The sequence below is a fragment of the Ornithodoros turicata genome, chromosome 2 (genome assembly GCF_037126465.1).
Source record: "Ornithodoros turicata isolate Travis chromosome 2, ASM3712646v1, whole genome shotgun sequence".
NCBI classification, from domain to species: domain Eukaryota; kingdom Metazoa; phylum Arthropoda; class Arachnida; order Ixodida; family Argasidae; genus Ornithodoros; species Ornithodoros turicata.
Genome location: NC_088202.1, coordinates 110269875 through 110296180, shown reverse-complemented (window position 1 = coordinate 110296180; position 26306 = coordinate 110269875). Strand labels below are relative to the sequence as shown.

At 46.5% G+C, this 26306-nt stretch overlaps 1 protein-coding gene across 9 annotated transcripts in view; it reads right to left on the bottom strand.

Moving 5' to 3' along the window:
- Positions 1-26306, bottom strand: part of LOC135385943 (hemicentin-2-like) — a 1123122-nt gene that overhangs the window by 8325 nt on the left and 1088491 nt on the right. For 5 of the 9 annotated variants that reach the window (XM_064615587.1, XM_064615589.1, XM_064615588.1 and 2 more), the window contains 7 exons: positions 25396-25710; positions 11912-12031; positions 9774-9798; positions 7456-7553; positions 1363-1487; positions 1052-1279; positions 318-421 (listed from right to left, as the gene is read on the bottom strand). In XM_064615587.1, coding sequence (XP_064471657.1) covers positions 335-421; positions 1052-1279; positions 1363-1487; positions 7456-7553; positions 9774-9798; positions 11912-12031; positions 25396-25710 — 998 coding nt within the window. In that variant the 3' untranslated portion in view covers positions 318-334. The remainder of the gene's footprint in view (positions 1-317; positions 422-1051; positions 1280-1362; positions 1488-7455; positions 7554-9773; positions 9799-11911; positions 12032-25395; positions 25711-26306) is intronic. The other 4 variants (XM_064615582.1, XM_064615583.1, XM_064615584.1 and 1 more) reach the window with 4 other exon arrangements.

Sequence of the window (26306 nt, the reverse complement as noted above, 5' to 3'; positions counted from 1 at the left end):
GGCTGCACTGTCCGGATCTGTTACTTGCCGGTTCTCGAGGATGGCTTGCTCAACTCCTGTGATGTTCACTGGCGTTACCATTCATGGCGTTGCCGTTCATGTGCCGCTGACCGGAGAAGGATTGCACGTCGTCCTCCGAAAGTTTTATTAAGGTACATTTCCTCACTGATTTTTCTCAAGCAGAAGTCTCTGTCAACCTTGAACGATCCTTGCAAATGAATCTGGGTGTTATATGCGTTCCGCGTGCGCGTCTCTGTGCTCTATGTGCATAAGCATCGCCTGTGCCCTATTGATGCCATCCTTCCTGTCCGACACACCTGTGGATCCCTGTTGGTCAGTGAGGTGCAATCGGACCCCGAGTCTCTGCAGAGTACTGCATGGTTCTGTAGGGCTGTCTGCACTGTTCCATAGGATTTTGTACCTTTGTAGTGGAGGAAAAGAAGCAGCTCAACATCTAATTGCAGGAGGGGACACATAAACTGCATGCTACACGATGGCAATAGCGAGTTAAACTTTTGATAAAGATGCGTGACAAAAGAAAGATTGCCATCTACGTTCACCAACGCTCTTATTGCGAGGCTAAACACACCCGCACGATCAACAGGTGCCCACAGGAGCCAGGTCTCAGCAAGCGTGATTTCTTCATCATTGCGTATCAAAATATGGTAACTTACACCTCGGAGAGCTTGAGAGGCAGTACTACCAAAACAACGCAAATATTTGTTAAACAGCAATCTCGCGATGTTGATAACAGAAAGAGAGAGAGAGAGAGAGAAAAAAAAGCGGGACGAAGGTTTTTGCAGCAAAGGCGAGTTCAGCCAAGGCATCTCTACAACAGCAACTGTATACATATCAGCATAAAGAAACTTTCCATGAATGTTGTGTGAACATAAGTGAATATGACATGCTGGTTAGCTCATAGTTTGACATGTGGCAGATTTAAATATGCAGGAGGACGGAAGCCTCATTAATGAAGCAGCAACTTGTTTTACGCCAGTAGCTGTAAGAATAAGTGGAATGCGTGGATAAATCATGTTTTCCTCCGCCTTACCCGGCTTGTGGGTTGCATACTGTTCATGAGCGGCGTCTCCGAGGTGACCGCACAGGGGTCGTCCTCCTCGGGGTCCGGAGGCGGTGGCGGTGGTGCCACGTTGCTGAACAGCACTCCGGACCGCTGGAAGTCGATCTGGGCGTACTCGGTTGGCTGCTCACGAATCCGCACGGGGTATTTCGTGCGAGGCAAGGACAGTTCAGCGTACCGCACCTCATTGTCCATGTGCTGCGGAAACGTGTGGAGAAAAGTTGTGTGAAGTAACGAGGAAAAATAGCAGGCTCCGGTAAGCTGTTTATTTGCAAGCACACCTTTACCGGGGACGGTCTTCGGAGCGATGTCACATTTTCGTAGTTGTAATCGTTCGGCGAAAAACTGTCGTAGGTGCGATGTGTCGTGTAAGCCGGTATTCTTCGGACTGCTACGCGAGGATATTCTGAAAAGCAATAGCGGAAGTTTACCCATTGCAATATACCCGTCACAAGTGCATTAAGAGTACTGAAGTGAAAATTGCAAATAACAGTCGATTGAGATTGATATCATGAGATATCCGATCACGTCTGGAGATTGCACTACATCCACGCAGGTAGCGCCGAACAGCGGACAACTTCCGCGTTGTTCGCGACAACGTAATGTGGTGTTGTTTCGGCCCTGCCCGTCATTGTGTTTCCCATGCGCTCCATGCAGGCGTGTGAGCTTATTGATACGGGCACAACCCTCTCGAAACGTCCACAGTATTTCCTGTCGTATTTAATCCATGTGTCACAACTTTTAATCCTTGTACCGTGGGGTTTAGTCCCAAGCTCCCCCATCTTCTCTACAACTTTTCATCTCATGACAACTATAGTCAAGCGAAACTATCTTGGTAATCCTCTCACTGCACGACGTCTGAAGCAGGGCATCTTATCGGGTGAGTAAATTTGTGCGTGTTTTTTTTTTTAAGCGGTATGCCCTCGCTGCGCTGCATTTATCGATTGGTATAGTATTAATGGGAGACAGCCCTGGATGATCACATGATCGATCCACGGAAGTCGCTACTAAAGTACCCACCGTTTTACATAATTAGTTCTATTAAAATGAGTCTATTGGGATCGATTCACTGATATTGACTGCATGAAAAACTCGTGAGAGTACAGGAAGGGAGTTGTCCCTTCCTACATCTCTACCGGTTCGCTGGATTTCTACCCATCGTGAGAGTACAGATTGCTGAACAGTTGGTGAGAGTTCAGTGTTGGAGGTGCGATGTGATGAGGACGAACTGACTGTCTGAGGTTGTCCCGCGATTGCTGTTGGCTACTATTGAGTTGAGTTGAGGATATAGACTCAGCTATACGTGTGTTAAGGTCAGTGGAACTTGCTGAGGTTCAGTGCACAGTGTCTGTCTAAATATGCATGGTTGATGGATAGACTACCTCTTCATGAATTGAGCGATAAGGCTGACTCACAAAAACCGATTGATGGTGGTTGATTGATGACGTCGCTGACTAATTTAAGTTCGAGACACGGACTGTGACAGATAGAGACTTGCTGGTGAAAACTCACTGAACTAGTTTGTTGATAAGTGACAACTTGTTTTCGGTTACGGGTACGGAGTTTTCGACTGATACGTACTACTAGTTGTTGTTGTTCATATGGTGCCTCCGACTGAACGAATAACAACAGGAAACGGGGGGGGGGGTATATTTATTAGACGAAAGGAAAAAAAAACGGGGGAAAGGTCAGCCAAACGAGACGTCGGCTTGCTATTCCAGAAATAAATAAATAAAGAAAACCAAGAAATAATAACTAAATAAAAAGGAAAGAAAATAAAGAAAGAAAGAAATAGGAAGGAATAAGGAAACAGGAAGAGTAGCCAGTGACCGAATAACGAATGATTAAAAACACGGCATTTGCTACGCATTGGATAACTGAACAACAACAACATAGATGAATGGATGATGATGATGTGATAACTGAAACCTATCGACTGCTAAAGTGTTGTTGATACAGATAACCATGGAGTCACAAAAATTGCCTGATCAATGTGGCGATCAATATTCACTGAGCGGTAATTCCTGATAAGATCTATACTATTAATAACCATAGATTGAGAAGTTACCCGTTAAAAAGAACGCGTTCGAAGTTAAGTTACCATGTGCAAAATATAACTAAGTTAATAACGAAGTTCTTCAGCCTGAAATGTAACTCGCAGTTACTGAGTTACTTAAAAAAAAAGAACGAGTTACTTCCAAGTTACTTCGGACACAAAATAGCATTACGCAGGTGCAGCGCGCGTGAGCAGTTGAGTTAGACCTTGAGTTGCCTGCGAAGGAGTGCAACATGCTTAGATCGTTTTCCGTTTCTGTCCAACAATAGTCCTCTCCCTGTTTGTAAACAAATGACATCATAGTGTTCGACGGCGCCACAAATTTGGTAGAATTGAACTACGCTTGGAGCTAGAGGTGAACAAGGTCCCGTCCGAAAGCCAGGGTCTTGAGGGGATTTCGATATGGTCCCTTAAACGGACGCGACCCTCGGCCCTGCTTTTCTTGCAATGGGAGGCAGAGAACAAGTGCCCGTTCGTGGAACCCAGCCCTGTCCTTCCGATTTGTTTCGGTTTCAGCCTGTCTACCAATGTCATGGTGACGTTTCTCTGGTAGAGGTCTATTCGAACGCTTTACATCTTACTCCCTGTGGGCGCACAATGGTTCAGCTTGATTTCAATGGCAGCGGTTCTTATTTCCTGAATAAAATACTGTCATTGATTGAATATCACGTTTTATGGCAAAAAAATCCATGAAGGAACCGGAGAGAAAGCAAGAAAATATGTGGACGTGAGTGAAAAGCTATTTAAAAGTAACTTGGAACTTAACTTAAGTTACTTTGGCAAAGTTACCTGAAAAAGGAACGAGTTCCTCTGAAAGTTACCACGGCGCAAAAGTACCGAGTTAAGTTACAAGTTACCAAAAAAAGGAACTTAGTTACAGTAACGAGTTACTTGTAAGGAGTTACCTCGAACTCTGTTAATAACAGTATTGACTGGCATGTTGACATCGTAAGGTCGGTGTCGATTTGGGTTGATCGGTTTTGAAGGTCTGATCAGCTGGGTTTTGTTGCTGATAAGGATCGAGATATCGACTGATAAGGATTGATAATTTGCGATAAATGGGAGTAAATAAGGAAATTCAGGCTTAATTCACTGATTCCTTCTGACAAGATGATTGGTTTTGTGAACCAGAGAATGGAAATGCACCAACAGATAAGGAGTCGCTGATGAGGCTCGTACCCAAAGATTCACCGATAAAATGGCTTTAGAGGAGCTGCTGTCCCCTTTATCGCAAAGTATCAATTCTTACCAGTTGATATCCCCTTATCAACAAGACCTGATAAGCCAGGTCAATGAGCTTTCACCACTAACTCTCTATCGGTCCCGGGCTGTGTCTCACACATAAATTAGTCAGCGACGTTATCAATCAATCAGCCTCCATCAGTTCTTGTGATTCAATGGAACCATATCGCTCAACTGATTAGGCGGTTGCCTCAATACGTAATACAAATACACTTATCGGATGGGTATTATAATACGTAATACAAATACTCTAAAGTATTACAGTAACGGTATTATAATACAATGTATTTGTAATACTGCCCAGCCTGCATACTTGTCTGTACCTATCAATCAAGAATGTGTATTAGACAGATACTGTGCACTGATCTTAATTCACGCAACGGACTTTGTTCGTATCTGGAAATAGTGGCCAACAGCTAGGCAATCTCAACCAGTCAGTTCGCCCTTACCATGTCGCACCTTCAGCGTTGAGTTGTTACCCATCGCTCAGCAATCTGTACTGTCTTGAGCTGTTCAGGCAATCATTATCAGCCAGCCGTTCCCGATAGGTCCAATCAATTGTCTCTCATACAACTAATTAGAGTAGCACAGAAGTCATTTTTAACACTCAGTTTTCTTCCTATAAAACTGTGAAGTAGGCCAGTAAGATGCACCATGCGAAGTAATTTGCACCACAGAGTCATAATTATCGCAGAAATTGAATTTAAAATACGCCGCAAAAAGCGACCGTGCGCAACGGTGGTAAAGAGCAGTACCAGCCTGTGATCTGCCTGGAACCTCGCGCTGACGCTATAAGGAGAACGCTCGCTGATTGGCCTAGAGAAATGTTGTCTGCTACTCGGCTGTCGTCTGCTACTCGGCTGTTCGGGGTTCTGATAAACCTTTCTCCTTGCTCGGTAATGCTTCGGCCGCTCCTTCTATCCCCAATTCTCCGGGAAAACTGGCAAAACAGGTTTACGGCGGCAAAGGGACAAGGCGCTGACCCCACTGATCGGCAAACCAGAACGAGTCTCCTTATGCCGTCATCGGTGACGTGCCATCATACCTCCTCATCCTCGTTATAGCTGGAGTGGCGAGTTAAGGGTGAAGGCGCGGAGCTATGTTTATGTGAGTTTTTTTCTGGGAAACAAATTGCACACATCAAAACCTTTCGCGCTATTCGGTATAATGACACACACACTTTCATCAGATGTCTTAATCTGAATTTTTTTTGGATGGCCCCCTGTACTCCTTTAAGTAAAACGGTCGGTTCTTTGCTTGCTGGTAACACAGCTCCCTTTTGTTACCACTATAATGGTCAACAAACGCAACGCAGAGAGGGCATGCAGCTTTAAATTTTTTTTAACGATACCTAATTTAATCATCCGATAAGGTTCCCTCCTTCCCACGACGTGGTGTAGTAAGTAAATTTCCAAGATGATATCGTTTAATTATAGTTTATAAACTCATGAGATGAACGCAGAAAGGATGCGATAACTTAGAACTAAAGCCCGCGGCACAATAATTAAAAGTGACTGCACAAAGACTAAATTGCACGGTACGAGGACTGACGGCATGAGGATTAAATATGACGGGAAAGTTTGTAGTTCCCAACAGGAGCCTTCAGGGACCGCAGTGCCCGCCACAGTCGCAGAGGTACCCTCTGCACTAGGTTGGCTAGTAGCCTGAAATGGAGGAGAAGGCTTAGCCTACTCTGCTTCGAATATAGCAATATTTAGTGCGTGGCACCTTCGTCACCATACAGGTGACCAAGTAGTCTTCCGACATGCCGCGGACACACCGCAGTGGGTCGTCTGTACAGGAATGCAGGTGTAGATCATCATTTCGTGTATAGTGGACATGGGACCCAGCTTGAAATCTCAACCGTGTCATGGCATTTCTCGGACAAGGGGTCGTTCCTTCGAGCTGGTACACATGAGAATTATGTGCGCTTCGGAACACACTTTCGACTATTATCGCTGATATGGTAGGAGCTATACATGTCGCGTAAGTACCTGAACAAGCGGGAAGAGAGTCCTAATTCTTACCAAACTTTCAAAATGCTGCACTCAAGAACTTTGTATTTTGGGGATCAGGTCTTTGTGAGCATGTCATAAGCAAAATGTAAACTGATGCTGAGCACAGTGCAGCCAGTCGTTAGCCATTTATCATCGTTTATTAAAGGAGCAAGAAAATGGCACTCAAGCTTTCTCGAAACCTGGCTTAAATAATAATGCAGTCCATCAGCAGAGACCATGCGAGGTATTTTCTCTGAGCGGTACCCTGTCACTGCAAAATTCAATTTACAAGACCTTAAAAAAAATCAGGAACGCGCGAAGTGGCATGACGCTGAAGGAGCCAACCGGTCTGTTGCCGTGACGTCACGAGAAAATGCGCCGCGCCTTCAATGGACCATTTCGATATACGCCTCGCCCCTGGCGGCGGAATGTCGCATGTCGTGCCATACAGACTGGCACGTCGTGTGGAAAGTAGCAAGAGAAGACACGCAGAAAGGGAAAAATTGTCTCTCAGGCACAGCGAGCACGAAACGTGGAAACGTCAAGATTGAGCCTAAAACGTGCACGTAAGTGTGAAGCCGATAATTCCCGCCGATGAATATGGCGGCCGCCTGCGGGTGGCTGCGCATGCGTAAACGCGTACTCGGAAATGGTCCATTGCTACGAAAAAAATTTCCACCATGGGGACGGCGCACAGCTGGTTACATTATCTCCGGTTGCTTCGGCCGGGTCGGGCCGGTTGACGCCACGAGCCACCTGATTGCCTGTCGCATTGTTTAGCACCACTGTTTGGCTAACCACAACCGCCTCCACCACTAGCACTACCACCATGACCAAGTGACGTCACCAGGGGGACGTCTCTTACGGGATGTCGTAAGGATTGCAAAAGATTCCAGACTACGGGCAGGAAGAAGACCTCTCTCTTTCGCGCGCTACAGGTAAACTAATATAATTGTTCTTGTGCAAGAACGCAATGGTACAATACGCTCCAGCAAAAATCGAAGAATCGAGGAGGCATTCACTGCTCCTTTACTGGAGATAATGAAGGGCTGGCCCTCTTGCAGGTACAGCGCACTTACCTTGCGAGTCGCTATTTTTGGGTATCACGGAAGGATCTTTCATGTTGAGATCCGTTAAGCTCAAGTCGTCGGTGCTCTTACATTGCTGGTTTTGATCCCTGATTAGAGGAAAAAGGAAGCGAGACTTAGCAGAAGTCTAGACAAGTTAAATGCAACGCTTGCAGCCCATGCACGTTGGAAGCTCTGAATGCCATGTCGTACGTATTGGGCAGACAAATTCTACGAACACGTAAGCCGGACAGGGGGGAGTTTCAGGATCCGCCTCGGATCGTTCTGAGACCGTTCCCATTACACAAAATTGTTGAATTGTAACCATTGATATATTCGCATTTGTACGCAGGGTGGATCACTTGAAGTATTTCACACGCATTCAGAAGCTGCGACAATTGACATACCATACTGATACAAGGCACACATTTTAGAGGTACTTCAGGCATAATTTATAAGACCTTCGAGTTAGAAAGCCATTTAAAAATGTACTTAAAGTAATATTATCCAATGCTGAAATTGCACACGGCAGACCCGAGAACCACCACCGCTGTCGATATTTTGGAGCATTTCGCTTTTTGCGTTTTGGCGCTGTTTCACATTGTGAAGAGAGACTGTGGAGCTGCGTCGAAATGTAAATGTGTGTAATGCGCTGAGGGCACTTGACGATCTTTTACGTACAACCGGGCTTATGGACATTCTATGACTAGCTAAGTCTGTGCTGTGTGTGCCCCTAGCGATTCCGACATTTTGCACTCACTGGGTTGAAACTTTTGAACTACATGCGGAACTACATGCGGAACTACATGCCGCACTCCATCGCTTTAACCCGTTCATCTGATTGTATTTACTGTATGTAAGCGTCGGGTAGCCAGTTCGACTTTGTCGCGACTCTCATTCCTATTTTCTTGTCTGTAACAGCACCATCACCATCGCTATGGGTGAAGAACATTGGGGAAAGGTCACAACTGATTATACTGAAAATGTCTCAGGCTTACGCAAACAGCGATTACACGGCATAAAATATATGCACTCGAATTACTACGCAACTCCTCGGCAGAGGCGGTAAGCACAACTTCAAATCGGCAAAAGAATGTTTGCAACTCGCTCGAAATATCATTGGCCGCTGTTACTAGTCTTCGCGAAAATTCCCAACACAATGTGCTACTACGGAATCATAATTGTGTTTTTTGTTCTTCTTTTACTTTCTGCAGTTCACGCGGAATGTGTCAGCTTAGAAGGGATCTGACACTCCAAGTTATGACTAATAAATGCAAAGGACGTTCACGTGCATTGCTGTGAACTGTTTCTTGGCAAAGGGTTTGGTAAACCCTACAAAACGGCCGCAGCGAATACCGAAACACATCCTACTCTGTTCTCACGGCAGGCGTCCTCGCCAGTGAGACAGCCGCGGGAGGGGTCACATGCTCTCTAGAACCAATCGAAACGATCACAGCTCTCCCTCACCTGAAGCCAGAGCTTGACGCGGAAGTTTGTTCAAGGGTTCTCCAGGTACAACATGTAGAGAAATAATTATCTTATGTTCAATACCCTGGCGTGAAGTGCAATTCGTGTGTGATGACGCAATGAACCATATCTATCGAAGTGTCGCAACGCCCTTAAGCTAAGTAGCCCTCAGTTTCTTTACAGTGAGACAAGGTGCTGCCGCTGGTCACCGCATAAAATATCGATACCCACAACTGGTGCCTTTCGTTCGCCGGCAGCTCTCATACAATTTAGAAGAAGCCATCAAAGCTGAAGCCCGTCATTTGTAAGTAAGCACAAAGGAGAGCGTGACAGGACGCCTCTACACTGATTTTTCAACTTCCACACTAAAGCGAACTTGAGGCGCAATGAGGCGCGAACTGCCAAACTGCGTCTCTTCGAGTTCGCCAGCACACGGAGTTCTCTATATTTTATAAGGCTACGCTTCCTTTTTCTTGACTCCCTTCAAACACCGCAAAGTTCTTTTTCTCAGTTATATGAGGTATCGACCGCGTACAGTCTGCAATACTCGAGGATGAGAGACGAGGCTGAGCTCATATTAGAAAGGAGGTGGCAGCGAACGGACCAACGGACCTGGTACGCTTTTTCCAGCAACTTCTATTCTGAGGGATCAGACGGCTGTCCCTGATATGGTTTCGGTCACGTTTGTTTTGTGGCTCCGACGTAGTATGGCTTCTGATATTTACTTTAAACAGACTCCTGTTTACTGATGGGAAGATAAAGCGCTGGATTCTCGTTTCTGCCCAGGGGTAAATGGAATAGGTAAACACCACCAACATCACTGCTAGAAATGGTGGATGAAATCAAACAAGACGTCAACTCACTTTTCGGGACTTTCATCTGGGGTTCCTGCACAGAAATGCGATATGGAAAATGAGAAAGATGCCCAATACACGCACTTTTTTCGAAGCAAACTCATACAACGTGAAGTCTGACATGGTTATCGCATACCTATGTTACTTTTCCATGGCGAAAGGAATGCATCAATATTTTGTGTAAAATACTACACGTATTTTACTGACAACATTACTCGCACTACCGTGTGTTTACACGAGTGACACCTCCAGGGAATGTTGTAGTGGAAGACAAAGGAAAAACTGAAGTTCCGTCGCGCCTTATAGGTCGAGCATCCGCACGGCGCTGAGATATCGAGAGTTCGGAGACGATACTATCGGCGCTGTCGTCTGCTACATAAAACTTGAGGCTGAGCCGTCGGATGTTCCCACGACCTACTAGATTATACCGACCACGTCGTAGGCACCCCTTCCCAGCGCTGCATTCGGAGGCTAGCGGTGGCGCTACTCATCGGCCCGGTTATTGCTTCCTCAATTTCTACAATACTTTGTACTTTCCTTATTATTTTTGCACGAGCGGTGCACGTCCCACGAGAGACGCGTACTTTCTAAAGTTGACTATCATCATCATCCTACGCGTTTTCATAGAAGCTGTTGCTGTCATCTGCTACGGTAGGCGTATATAGCCGTCCACTCCTCCGCGTTCAAAATTCAAATTTCCATGGTCCAATCATGATGTAAATCTCGCGGGCCGATGTGTAGCGCTCCTAGCGGATCGCGCGAACGGGCACCTCATAGGAGTTGCCGATTATGACATGGTCGTTATAATCTAGTAGGTCGTGGACATTCCAAACGGTTAGATGGAGCACGAAACGACACGACGTTGATCGCTCGCACTCACATGAAGGAGAAAGCTGTGACGTTTTGCGCATCTTCCGTAGAAGTGTTCTGGGGTATGTCGCTCGTGCGAATACACGGTTACTCGCTTAAAGGACGACGGAAACGAAAATAGGCTGCACAGCTATTTGCCTCATATTGCGATGTGTACCAAAACAATCCGGAATTCGACTTAGATTTGCGTATATTAGTTGAAACGCCGCCACAATCGCGATATAAAATTCGGCCGTGGAGCACTCTGAGCCCCTGGTGAGCGTCGCCGCGCCGCCGTAGCAGACCACGGAAGTGACGCACGTTGGCTCTCCTGTTGGAGTTCCTGACTTTCATTTCGCTTCATTTCATTTGGTGTTTCGGCGTACGTCTAATTCCTGCTACGGGGAAAGGACGAAGACGAAGAAGCATGTACGAACCCATCTCTCATAGGATATATTGTCTTCAGACTTCCACGAGATCTCCGAATCAAACATCTTCAGGCGTTATTCAGAATTCGCCGTGTTTGTACCGTGCAGCCGCACATGGAGCGCGAGAGATATTTGACGTCACTCGCTCCTCAGATTTTCCCGCAATGCTTGGCGCGCTCCATGGGCGATCGTGTCGAGTGGGCGGCCCAGCGCTCTCGTAATCGTCAGAAATATGGCCATCCGCACAGCGTACTCGCAAAATACTAGTGGCACCATAATTTTACATAATATTTACACCTTGTTCGGTCCCGTTTTTGCAATGGACAAATTTCGTTTCCTTTAAGGGGGGGGGGATATATGTTTGTTATAAAAAGGAGGGAAAGGTTAGCCTGCGGCTTGCTATTCCCAGCAAAGGAAAAGAAAGGAAGAAGAAAAACAACAAACAAAAATGAAAACAAACACGAAATTCACCAGGAAGGCCACAGACCCGCAGGAACTGAACAAGTGCATTTGCTTAAGGCTCGTTAGCACAAATGTTTCCTGATCAGCTGACTTCATGCAGGACGTTCCGCCAGGTCTAATGCATTTTCCCCTCGACCTTCCTTCGGCAAGGTTTCCTTGCGTGCAGTCGAAAGGGAGTGCAGCAAAACACCAGAAGGTACAGAGGGCCTCTCCGAGCAAAGTACATGAAGTTTGCAGAATTGGGTACGCGCGGCTTGGTTTCTTCCTTCTTCTCTTTCTTTTTTTTTTTTTTTTTTACTATCACTGCGTTTTTGTGCCCATATGTGTTAGTTTCTTTAATGGCGGAATTTGCGCGCATGAACAAGCACAAAGAAACGCCGCAAAGAAAGACAAGCCACTGATCCTTACGTCTTTCGTCTCCGCGTAGTCGCATGACGACAACGATAACGATGGCCACCAACACTAAGGCTCCCACGATGCCGATCAAGACACCTAGCACAGGACTCACAGTTGTGATATCCGTGTTGGCTGCAACGAAAGCAAACACATATAATTATCGTCGTGCAACAAGCACTAGGGACATGGTACGAGGAAACCATATGAGAAGCAGCTGATGTGCCGCTTCAGAATGTCAAAAAAAAAGAAAAAGAAAAAAGAGAAAGAGCAAAGTTAGATAACAATGTTTAGTTTACATCTGAAAGACCAACCTAAAAATGTTACAAAGCCAATGTCTCCCTCCTCTTGTCAGGTGCATGGCAGCGACATGAAGTACTCTAGCGCAGACCCGAAATGAGAAAAAAAAAGAAAATGCCTGTGTTTATTAGACAGCAGGAGAGAGAAGACAGGAACGGTGAGTTTCACCCCAGCAACCGTCGTTATACGATTGGTTAATGGGGGAAACGCTGCACTTTTCCGGGAGGAAGTACTCGGGATAACGTCCCCTATAATGAGGTCGCAAAGCAGGTTTCTCCAGCACAAATCTGGTGTTGCTATAGTGAATTGATCGCTAATCCATAGATGGACAGGGTAAGGAACAGATTGAAATAATGAAAAATAAAAGGAAAAGAAGAAGAAAACATTACGTCAGTTCTGGTACCGAATAGGACGTTGCTGCGAAACAGCTGGAGAACAGCTAAAGACAGAACAGCCAAGATCAAGAACCTGTGGCCTTCATTGTCGTTGTTTGCTGCAGTTACTTGGGCTGTCGATTTTTTCTTAGCTACCTTGACGCATTTTTCAGATTTCATAAATTTTCTCGTTTGGGGTGTCTGCCGTCGTACGGTATCGGTATTATGGACACTATCTCGACGGCGCCATGATTGCTGCGTAACATGATTTTCTTTTCTTTTTCTTCAGTAGAGAAAACAGGAGTTACTACACCTGCCCTTCCTGAAAGACTCTTGAACTGAATATCAGCAAAAGCGAATAGCGCTGCCGCAGCACATATGCAACAGTATATGTTGCAGTTGACCCCTTTGCAGATGATTGTCATCGACCGCAGTGAATCGGCGTAGCAGAAAACGCTGGCTAACTGGCAAGCTATATTTTTGTTTAGGGTTCGGAGCGCCACAACCTGCACCCCACAACCATGACTAATAGTCAGTGTTGCACCCGTTACCGAAATATGGTATCGCGATACCGATACTCGTTGCTTGAGTAAATAGCATCGCAATACCGATACTTCTTTTTTAAAGTAACGGAGTACCGCTACCGTTACTAAAAAAAGTAACGCGATACTTTGCCCGATACCTTTGTTTGAAGCACGAAGATGATGCAACATAGAAATCTCGCCTACGTGAACACCCGATTTGTATAATAGCAAACTGAGAGAGGACAGTTTTGCAGTAAAAAAAAGAAAAGAAAAAAAAGAACAGAAAAGAAACAGAAAAGACAAACAGTATAATTATTATAGAGCTCAGAAACTTTGTTTGACTTTTTTTAATAGCTGGTTCTCAAAGGTTTCTTCTGCCATCCAAGCAGGCCGTGGTCTCTCCGGCAGCTGACAGAGGCCAGTATGAGAATGGACCTTGTTCACCGTGGCCTATGCGCATGCGTATGACCTTGAGGCGCCGGAGAGGTTTATCTCCGGCTCCACTAGATGTTTGGGGACACTATGGGGACGACAGAAGTGGGGACCCACTCCGGACCGGTTTTGGTCCTTTGTGATATCCACGTGGATTTGTTTTGACGCGCGCCGAGCATGGTTCGTTGGACAGCCGCTAGGATACGACGCGTATGTGAAAGAGCAGAGCCATTTATAGGGAATTTATAGAAAGAGGTCCATTGCGTTAGTCTCAGGCCCACACATACCGTGGAGTCCAATGACAAAGGAAACCCGCTATCCGAAGTTAACAAGGCCGCAGTTTATGTGAGCGTGACTCAGTGCGATACGGCAGCTTAGCAGTGGAATCCAGAGTGCACTGTCAAGGGATTGACCTTTGTTTGTGGACCTCAACTCTTGTTGAGCACAGCGTGGTTATTTCTTCCAGGTTCAAAGAAAAAGTGAACGTGTGTTTGGTATAATTACATAATTCCCGTTAGGGAGCAGGTAGGCGTGTCCACAGACTTCTTGTCCAGGGCTAGGCGGACCGTTGACAATGAATAAGAGTAAGAAATATGGTCGGTGAAGAAAGGGTGGGGCACTAAAAAAGTATCGGTAACGATACGGAGACCGCGTTACCATAAATTTGTAATGCAAATACTTTCCGATACCGATTTAAAAAAAGTATCGCGACCCGCACTCCGATACCGAAAAAAGTAACGATTACTGTAACGGCGTTACGTACAACACTGCTAATAGTGCAATAAGGAGACTAATGGTGATAATGATCATCCTGCAGAAAGGTCGCAGTGTTATTCCTCTTTTCAGCTCATTGTTTTTCTCATTACGAATAGTGCAATACGTCCTCCCTTTTCCAAAGCTTTTTAACATTGTTTCAAGATCGATCGATCGATCGTCGTTTTCGATAATCCATTCAGATCAATGGCAGTGCGCGAAAATATATCGGCAGTTGCACAGAATGGAAAATAGCCCTGTTTTAAACGAATGTTGAATTCATGAAGAAGAATGCCGTCCGATTTTGGCGAAATAATGTACCACGTAACTGGAGTAGATTTACGCAACATCATGACAAAAGGAAAGAAAAAGAAACGATCCAAACGAGTATGTACTTTTCGCCCACATGAAAATGTAGTGGGCTAAGGAAGACATTGAAATAATAATAACAGAAAAATTCAATGGTCTGGGGGAAAGAATATGTTGATTGTAAAGGAACAAAGGAAAAGTTAGCCATTTTAATTTCTTCATCTTCTAGTTTAGTATACAGAAAGTTTTGTATAGAACGTTATTACATCATACAATGTGTTCTTGTATCGGATAGGTTACAGGACACGTAAAACTATCGAAAATGATCATGGGCTTGTTGAGTAACGATTACAGGTAGATTGATTGATTGACTCATTGATTTAAAGAAAAATGGAGATTTTTGCTTCACTGGTGTGAGGCCGGCAACTCCACATCCCATGCACCAGTTACTTTGGTGAAAATTCGTGGAACGATGACGACAGTGATGATGATGATGATGGCAATGATGGTGGTGGTGGGGGTGATTCCGACAAAAAACAATTGCAAACACAGAGTTGTCATCATAAGACACACAAACAGTCGAACAGCAAAGCGCACAAACACTCGAAGTTTCAAAACTTTTAATGCCTTAGCATTAGAGTCCTGGGCTCCGATCTTCAACTTTCACGTAGCGATCGTTATCGTTATATTTAAAGTTCGCGCGCTCCAAGGCCGCTTTGATAGGCTCGTGCGAGAGATCATGGCGAATCACGGACCGAAGTGATGCATTTAGCGCACGTTATGGGGTAACGACAAGTTGAAGATCGGGCCCCTGGCTACGAAAGAATCGCGGCGTGATCTGTCTGTAGCCGCGGCGCTGCGTGCATGCGCGGTGAGTGGAGAGGGTAGGAGGGAAGGGGAGGGGAGGAGGGAAGGGGAGGGGAGGGCGCACGGAGAGCACGACGCGCGGCGCGTCTGGCAGTGGAGCCGTGGTGGTCAACAGGTTCAGACATGTCTGTGTGGGCGCGCCATGGGTTATGAAAATTGTGTAGAGGAGCGGCGGCGAAAGAAGGCTGAGTCTGCGAGACAGCGCCGCCAATCTGAATCGGAGGAAGCCCGAAAGGCTCGTTTGGCTGCGGATGCTGTCTTGTGTTAGCGTTGTGTAGGGTCATGTAGGGGTCAGGGTTGTGTAGCGTTTACGAAGGGTTGTGTAGCGTTGTGAAGGGATTACCCAAAGGGTTTTCAAGTTTTACTGCTGACGCATTTCCGTCGGATCCTCCAATGGATCGACCACGATTTTTCGTCCCAAAATCGCTTAGGTATTTGTCTGCACCAATGTCTCAGAGAATGTCATGTGCCTTACACTGGGATGCCAGGGCCAAAGTACTTCTGAAACACTGAGCGGACGGCCGTCCACTACCGTCACCTTCGACTGTAGAAGGCTACAAGCTACGGTGTACCGTACGCACGACATTATAACGTGCTCGACACCCTCCACAGCACCGCACATGGAGCAGTTTGGAGAGGCTACTTTCCCGATCATATATAAAAACGAACCACTATATAGGGAACATTCAGATAGAACCGGTGGATCAGGTCTCCATGGACAGAGGAAGCGAGGCTACGGCCGCGAACGAAAAGTCCAGGTCTATACTGATCAGTGACGACCTTCCAGATTCACTGCGCCACACTTCCCTGCTTAGTCTCTTAGTTAAAGTTGAAAACTGCCGTCCGAGGGGGTGAAATACACCTTACGAACCGAACCGGAATGATGCGCCCGGGAGGCCGCTGGATGCGCCGGGAGGAATGACCAGAGATTGACTGAAGGATGATGTCGTGTCCCCGTATTACACAAGCGTCGTAAGTATTAATGGCGTCGTGCACGATTGAAGCAAACCTGGTGATCTGCCCGGCGCTTGTAATACTCGCAATCCGGACTGTGAGTCACCGTACACAACCCAGGATTTGACGTCTTCATATGACTCTATGCATCGCCATAATGATTCCGTGGAGCTCCGCGGCCGTGGACGACGTGCGATGAGACAAACGTGCGTAACCCTCAGTGGAGTGCTCGTGGAGGATATATGCAAATGTGGATCCCGACTCATTCGTGGACGCATCCGTGAAAGTGTGGGAGTATACACTCTGTCTCTCTGACTGTGCATTACCTGAAGAGTTTGTTGACGTACGACATTTGAGGGCACGAACTTTCTCCCCGCGAGAACCGAGACTTTTGCGAAGACCCGAGGCGGTCCAGAGAGAGCTGTTGCAGCCCCTCACAGCTCTCGCAAAATCTGTATTAAAATGCGTGTTACTGCGCACGCAGCAATCCGTGCCTCTCCATTGGTCGGACGCCACAGATGTGTTCGGATTGGTTGCCGGAATTTGAAAACGGCACTTCGCGCTTCCTCGCCTGCGTGCTGCGTACCCTCTCGGTCTCGGCTCTCTCGGCGGTTTCTTTTGAAATTTGAAGTTTCGAACGGTGGACGCCGCCGGGTCGGCGGTATCATTCATTGGGAGGCAAGTGCGTTCGCCGTTGGCTGTCTTATCCGTGTATTGTGGAGTCCTTTGATGTTGTACTGTTTCTCGACACAAGCATCGGTCTACGAAGATTTCAGTTTGAATCTGATTTCAAACTGAAGTGTTGTCGTGAATTCTGGATCGATGAACACGTTCGAGCGCCGTCAGATTTGCATAGCGGTGACAAGAAGATAGGATTCATGAAGTAGCATCATTTTATGTTTGACGAATAGCAGGTAAGGACATGATGATCAAGAGATTGTGCGCAAGTATGTGACAGTTATTCGTTGTTGGAAATAGGCTGTGCCGATATGCGTGTTTGGCAAGTTTGAACTTTGTTGCAGTGTGCCAGGAAGCGCAACGCAATGGACTCAGTACGCTCAGTGCATGTAAATGCGTCAAGCTGCCGACTGTGTCAGTATAATGGGTGAAACACATTTCTGTTCATTACAACACTTTATACATTGTATCTTGTGCATTATAACTAATTCCAACTAGTGTATTAGTGTGTATTAATATTAGTATTAGTACTCGTAGTGTGCTCTATAGTATGAGTCGTCTAATAATTTTTTTCAAACACAACACTTTTCACAACTGCTTTGGAATCACGGAATAACTTTACGGCGTGCATGTAAGCTAGTAGACTTAGAGGCCAAGGGTAGTCGGTACAGGCCAGTATGGAAAGCAGCAGTCAGCAAGAGCCAGAACCTGTCAGGCTGCGAGCCGGGCGGAAACACCTCTGATTGGAGGATTGAGGAAGCAATCGCTGCATTCTCATTGGTCGGGTGCCCAGTGTTGTGTGAATTTTCCTATGCTATGGGCTCTATGGGGAGTTGCGGAGAGCTGGCTGTAGTGCACTGGCAATGGCTTATGCCGGGGGCGTAATACGGCATGGTATGATAGCTTGATGAAACCTCGAAGAACTTCGTGTCGAGGGAGCTCTTGACAACGGGTGCCGACGAAATCTCGTTGTTAAGTGGAGCGATTCTACCATCCGCACTCTGGTGCTCAGCTACTACAGCTGCATTAGACGCTGCTCTGGAGCCACCTATGCAGATCTTGATGCTCCTGGCCAACGCACTTTCTAGCATCCTTTCCGACGACGACGCAAGATCATGAATAACTGGGAGGTAGAACGTGTGGGAGATCGTAAGAAAGCAGTATGGAGGGCAAGCATGGATGTACAAGATGAGCCCCATCGACAACCCGCAAAAAAGCGTAAAATATTGGTACGGGCATGCGACTTGCTTTTGGGACTTAGGACTTCAGGTCTCCACGAGAGAGAACGATCCACAATAACGCCAAGGAACCATAGTGGTGTGTAACTCGTGACACAGCACATTCATTTATCTCCATCTGGAACCCTGGCAGCCGTTTCCGCGTGAACGGAAGGAAGAGAGTTTTTACCGGAGAGACGTCCATACCCCGCACTGTGAGAAACCTCATCACAAGGTCAAGGGAACTCTGCGACTAAGTTGAGGATTAAATGCTCCATTGCCTTGCACAGACAGCTCGTCAGACTGACCGGGCGAAAGGAGCCCAGCTCTCGTGGAGATATTCCTGGTGATTATAGATTAACGAGTAGAATAATGTGTGTTTTGTGTGGCTGAATGTTCTTGCGAATTGCAGTTACGAACGAGAGCTGATATAGGAGTAAATTTTCAAAGTTTCTACTCAATCGTCTCCATTCGGGAGAGGATCCACGACCGCATGAAAAGCACAGAAGTGTCATGAGGAGTTTCATTGCATACATCGGGTGCTTTGAATCGACCGAATCTTTATGGGAAGATCCCTGCGAAAGACAAATTCGAAAACAGAAGTGCCTCGTGTATGGATCAAAGTCAAAACTTCATTTTGTGTAGCATGCTCCCGCCTCGCCCGCTGCCTTTTTCACACATTGTAATTGTAAACACATGTAATTCAGCCGACAGCTCGAATACGTCCGAAGCTAACTGAAACGAGTATGACATCAATGCATAATAGCGTCCCACAAATCGACCCCAAACAACAAAAAGGCCTTTTTAAGCAAGTTCCAGAGCGAGGCAAACACGACCCGGTGCGTCAGCAAGGCAGAAGGAGTTGGCCGACAAGGCTTTCGTGGGCGAGCCCTCGCTCCCAGACGCGTCGTCCTGCTGTGTGGCAGACAGTTTCCCATTATCGCGATTGAGAGGACACGAATATCGATCAAGTTACGTTCGACGAACAGGGCTTGCTTCGCTTGTTGTATTTTTGTGACCTCGCTATAAAGGTTTTTAGGGTGCTCGCCACTCACACTCTAAAGATGATCGTTCTCACGTGACCCTCGAAAGCAGGTAAGATGTCTTCTACACTGCATTTTCATTCAGTGTTCTTCTAAATACACATCAAAGTGTTCTCTTCCTTTTTATTGTTGTTGCTAGACCAAGTTCTAGAGCTTATAGAGACCTCAGTGAAGAACAGTGGAACTCATGAACGCCATTGGTTATGCACACTCGTGCGCATTTCGCATACTTCTGCGACAGTAATTTCAGTCTGTCGTTGCATTTTCTTTTACCTCATTTGTTCATATTTTGTTGTTTTTCATCATTTTCCTACAGTTTCAAGCGGTCGCTTAACACTCGGCTTTAAGCCCCTTTGAGTAGACGGATCCACACTTGTCGAACCACGATCCCTATATTTCCCTTCACAGATAGAAGTCCAAATCCAAGTGCCAGACGCTCTTGGCATCTCATCATGGTAACGGTGAATAAACGTGTCCTGAGATACATCGAAAGGATGAGTATGTATTTTTCATCGGGGAAGTGCTCCAGCAATAGCGGCTGCGCAATGGGCACTCAACAGGAGAAAGAAAAACGACCGAAGCCATTGTTGTACCCTAAGGAATGTTATTGTATTGACATCATGTTCAAAGATCTATCCCACCCACGTTGGAGACGATATTTTCTCGCAGCTGTTCTGGGTGGTGCCGGCATCACACTGTAGCAATTTGGGATCCCGAAGGTCTGGATTTTAAACCACTGGATTGTTAGCTGTGTGATTTATCCAGATCTCCACACACCCTCTAACACCCCCCCCCCCCGAAAATCTTGGAGACACCCCCGAAAATTTTGTGAGATTGCGCAATATTTTGTAAAAAGCATGAAGGTTGTGACGTCACACCCCCAACCCCCCAGCGGAGCTAAAAACACCCCCCAAGGACCAAATTACTGGTAAACCACTAATTGGGATACCCTGTTCGACATCGTTCAGCCTCCGCATCCGACTGTGTCGCAAATCCTTCGTTGCCATTGGGATTGGCATACAAATCGCCGGACCAAGGTGCTGCTGCAGAAGCTCGCTCTCAAGACTAGAGACACCAGGTATCCTCGTCATCTGCTGGCTTTGCCGACAATCTAACGATACCACGACTACGACAAGCAGTTCTACCACGACCACCACCACGTGGGGCTCTTGCTCGTTTTCTCTTGTGTTCCGAAAGCATGGCACGCACCTGGAAAGTCGGAGCTAGTTCGGAGAAACTTTGGAGCTACTCCCTTGCCTACGTGAACTTCAAGTTTGCAAGAATCAGTTTGTAATCCAGAATGCGTTATTGGCGGAGAAGTACTGCCAAATAGCCCAATCAAACCGGCAAAGCTCAAGCGGATATTTTGCGACGAAACAATAAATACTTAAATAAATTATAATTAAAAATAAATAATTCGATACTTGTACAAGATCTACTAGTTCGCAAGGCGCCCCTCTAAAAGCAGCTTCCAGGGGTGGTTTCCATGGGGTCCAGCTGGCACAATTACGCTTTCCCTCCCGTAACCACTAAGCCCTGAGAGTATCATAAATAAATAAATAAATGAACATGGGTCGAGAACCAGTCCTTTACGCTAAACCCCACAGCGCGTTATCCTCTCTATAGCATTACATCATAAGTCATTGCAGTTATGCTCCTGCATTTGACTCATATCTACAGACCATTACGGCCAATTCAAACGTATCCCTCAACAACTGTTATCGCATTACTCTTCGTTGCATCAGAGAGGAGACCGCTAATTTTGTCTTTCTACCAATTCATCCACTGCTTCAGTATATTCGCGTGCGAATTCCGTGCACTGAATATATCTTTGCATTAGTAACGTGGCAAGGCTCCGTAGTAACCATTTGGTGTCTATAGTACTACAGAACGTGTGTTCACATGGGCGACACCCCCACAGAGTATCCTTGTGGAAGAAAAAGCACTGCACATAGTGCAGAAGTTCAGCCGCGCGTTATGTTGAGCGTTCGCAATGTTGAGCAATATCGGGAGTGATGTACTACGCGGTTAGCAGACGACACCGTCCACGTCCTTTTCTGTCGTCTGCTACGGAATATTTTGTGGCTGCGCCGCAGGATATTCTATACATGGTTTCCCATGCACCAAAAGACATGATGTTCTGCGCTCGCGCATACCTGCGGCAGCAGAAAGAGGTGACGTTTTTCGCATCTTCCGCTGGGGTACTCTAGAGAATGTCGCTCGTGTGAACACGCGGTATGTGAGCGTGTTCTGTCTTGTGCCTCTCTCTTCCCTCAAGCTCAGGAAAATGTTACATTGTTCGCATCAGCGTCAGCTTGTTCGCATTCTGCTATTATGCTCAGCCTAAATGACGTCGTCAAGTTGGTAAGCCATCTCGGTAGGTAAGCCACTATACAGCAGACAGGGTGACTTTGTTTAGTATTCCTGAAACGCGAAATGGGATATTTCGAGAAATGTAGTCGTAGTACGTACCACATGGTATAAAGTTTATAAAGACACACTTCGGACTGAGTATGATTTTATTTAGCACACACACACACACACACACACAAACATGTACTGTACAGCATCATGCGTGTAATAATTTACAATTTCAGTACACATATCGAGCAGTTAGGAACTGTTTTAAGTCATGCTCGAGCCTTTTCGCTTTTCGCCCCACGTCCAGACCACTGTTTTTGCTCCATTGTGCAGTGAAACGATGAGAGAAGAGACAAGACGAATTAAATAGGTTTTTAGTTTTACTGCCTATTTACGCAAACATGTGTTAAATGAACTGATAACGACAACTCACGTAATGAGTCAGTAGTCTCTGTTTCTGTCTCAGGGTCTAACAGATTTAGACTCTATCTTATTCGCTCTGTGCCCCTGTAGATGTTGGGAAATGACGTCATAAGCGTCCGGAGAAAAATATGCCACAGTAACCCCCCCGTCCAGGATAACCCCCAACTCTTCTCCACCCTGCTTCAAAATATGGTAAGCTGGGGTTATGTCGTCACACACACGCGCGTCTGCAAAACGCGACAGCTGACTTGACCGAATTTTGAAAGCTTTATGTTTTGCGTTGGTTTAGGGACATGTTCCAGTGTTCCCCATATGATCTACTAGAATATTACTACCTTTATTGAAGATCGGATCAAAACTGCGGAGCATTTCGAAAACGTGCCCGCGTCTGCATAAAATAGTATTTTCCAGTAGTGGTGCTCCACAGCACGTGGTTCTCATTTATAGGGCCTGACTTTTTCGGGCTAAGTCACATTGGTGCTCGAATTCCACCAGTCGTCAGCTGGACTAGATATACATTATTTACTACCAATCTGTACGCGTGTCTGACGTAAATATTCGAGTGCAGCAATAAATTCTGTCGGGCACGTTTGATGTTGCAATATATTGTGCCTCTGAGTACAATTCCGGAGGAATGCATGTTTCCCCACTTGTATGCATCTTTTACTGCGGACTCTAAAAGGACATCTTTCCATCATCATCACTTTCTCATCCCTTCCACAAGCGCAATGGGGCAGTGTACCGCCATAACGGCGGTGAAAGACCCACCAAATCATCATCCCATTTATGTGTGTGTGTGTTACTGCGGACTGCTTGCCGCACAGCAAGTGATAAAGAAACGACAAAGAAAACAGGAAAAAAAAAGAGGGCAAACGATAACAACTAATTGCACCAGTAGCACCTGATTTCACCCCGAACTATACAGATTTTTAACAGAAGCGTGTATTTTTATTGAACTCGAGTAACCTGCGAGTCGGGTGTGACGTAGCGTCGCGTGACAGCGTCAGCTGTATAGTGGAGACTTTCCCGAGATGGAGGAGGAGGAGGAGGAGTGTCGTTGGGAGGAACCCGAGAGGTCTGCCTGCCTGATTAGGCGGCATGTTTCTCGGGAAGGGAAAGGTGGTGGAGAGGAGGAGAGGAAAGGGTGAAGTGGAAGACCGAGCGGAATCCGCTCAGGGGGAGGATAGCTGCGTCCATGGGCCGACTTCAGGGGAACTGTGCCGGCATACGCCTATTACACATCTGAGGGAAACCCAGGAAAAACCCCAGACGGCACAGCCGGCCCACGGATTCGAACCGTGGACCTCCCAGTCTCCAAGCGCACGCGTTACCGCTGCGCCACCGGAGCTGGTTTCCCGAGATCACGTCGCCGTCGTCGGCATTCGCATGTTCGCGCAAAACTCTTGTCACATGTGCGCCCAGCGCTGGGAGTAAGGAGGAGAATCCCCGCCAGTTTACAACCGCTATCGATCGAAAGTGAGATAAAAACCAAAGTACGTCAGCAAAGTTTGCAGATGGCGTTGGAAATGTTGCGCGGCGCTTTATCGTGTATGTACTTGCGCCTTACTGCACGCACAAGCTTCTCGTCGTCGGAGACTTCAACGTGAACATTTCACTGGCCAAGAACACGACTTTCCGAAGTGATATGTCCGAACACCCAGACCTTACGCTGTGCAACAACATCCGCCAACCCACCACTAGACATGGCTGATGCATAGACTTGTGTGTTCCAGAACGGTCCCCTCGTTCAGGGCACCACTCACCTGGCCAACCATTTCAGCGACCACAAATCAATACTCATCAGGCTTAAATAAATTTGTTTACACACTCATTTCTTCACACGCACAGCTGACGCTGAATTTCGCGTTACACGAGTCGTAACCTTCCTGCTTCCTCTATCACACCACCAACAACAATAAATGCAGGAGAAGTGATGATGACATGGGACGTTTCCCCGTGGTAGCCACAGGACCCTACCCCACTTCATAGAGGTAAATATCACATCACATCACATCATTGACTTCTTCGCTGACCGTTCTTCAAACGCAGGGCTAAAGGCTGTCTTAGGCCTACAGTTCGTATTGTTTACATGCTATGTGATTACCATGAAATTGTTTTTAGTGATGTTTTGTCTAGTGCATACGATATTTGTTGCGTATTTATGTGTGTCTGTTCGTGTCTCGTATGCTTATATGTGCAACCTCCCTCATTTCTGCACAGGACTGCCAAAAGGTGTTCAGCAGTATTAACTAAAAAATGTAATGCACAAAAACAATCGCATTGTAGTAAACTAGAAATAACCCGGTAAGCTTTGGTGTTCCAATGATAATGTCATGTTTCACGAACTAGGGTTGAGGGACGGGGTAGCTGGGAACGATCCACGATGAACGAAGCAGCGAGATGAATACAGACATCGGTAGACAGCGAGGCAGTATAACTGCTAACTCGCAACAAGAGCAAATGCAAAACAGAAACCTGTAAGGATCCCGCATGCCACATTCCACGAAAACCGCATTTTTCTTTCTTTCCAGAGTCACCCTAGATATTCAATTTCAGCAAGTAGCAATCTCATCGATGGCGCCGTGCTTTTGGACGAGCAAGTCCTGGCAAATTCTCCTAGACAGTTTGTTCCTCGAAATAAGCTTCAACAGAAGTGTCTAAAAAATGTGGGCCGGCAACTGCACATGCAATGCACACGTTATACAAAACAATAGCCACGAAAACCTGCAAGGCGAATATCCTGGAATCTGGCATCTGGGATTCATACAGGTTTCTGTTTGAATTTGCTCGTGTAGGTGTACTTAAGCTTTTTGTGCTGCGAGTTAAACTGTTAGGTGAGTTCGCTGTTGTGCTGGACGTAGTTGTCTCTGTTTATCTGGCGGCTATGTGTGCAGCGGCTATATTGTATGTTCACCGGTAACATACATCACGGTTACTACAGGCGTGTGCGTGTACGGCTATAGCTAAGTCTACCGTCCCTTGTATCGCTGTGGCTTTACCTGCTGTCATTGGACAACTGCTGAGTGACATACCGTTATTGAGAAAGTTTATATGCTAAACAGTAAAAACTTTTCTTGATGTAGATCTGTAAGCGCAATGACCGCGGTTGTGCGGATGTATTCAATGTCGGCGCAGATACGCCTGTTTCAACTATTACGATTGCGGAAATTGTCACTCTTATCCGCGCTCACCTCGAACTCCCAAAAATACTGGTATGGGCTAGCAGGGCTGAGTGACATGTCGCGATAAAGCTACAGCACTGACCTGTCCTCCGCTCGGGCGAGGGCAGCGTGTTGGTGGGTATTGCTACGCTGTTGCTCCGTCCTTTGGAATTGGAAGCATAGAGCACCAGGATGAAGGCAGTGCCGGGCGAGAGGTCCCGGACGGTGAAGGCAGCGCCCTCTGTGGAACTGGTGTTCTTCTGGAGCAGCTCCAGCACGGAGTTGTAGACTTCCAAGTGGAAGGTTTGTTTAAGGCCTCCGTGGTCTCCGGGCTCGCATTCCACTGTCAGCGCTGTCACCGACTGGTTGCTCACCTGGCAGTTCTTCACCGGTTCTGGAGGCCCTGTCCATGGCACGGCTTCAACAATCAATTATCTTTTTTTCTTTGCATATCATTACAAATACCTTGACAACTCTATCTGCTACATGTAGATCTACAGGACTGTGCCTAAATGCAGTCTACGTATGAGAAACGACGGAAATAGTTTAAATACGATCAGGGACAAACACAGGGTGTAGATATCATCACACTTCCCCAAAAAGCCTGTTGAGGCAACTCTTCTGATAACTGATTACTCTTCTGTATTGATACTGAACGAATATGATTCAGTGTGTATCTTGTTTTCTAGGCGTGTTCGCGGCTCATACCTAGGTTAAACAAGAAAGAAAGATAAAGAGCACGGTCAAATACTGCTAAAGGATGGCTGTAGTAGGAGGGGCTGTAAGGAGGGGTTGGAGTGACGTTTTCACTTGGGTTAGGCGCTCACGTTGCGTTCCCACCAAGCGGTGCGCTATGATATTTATGGTACTTCATTAAGGCGAGTGCCACTGCGTCCCACATTGCGGGATGTTACCACTTAAGGAAACAAAAGTGCCGGAAAACGCCATACAAGTCACTTTGCCTGTAATCAAAATGGTTCCTCAAAATGACGATTTGAAATATGACGGGCGTCT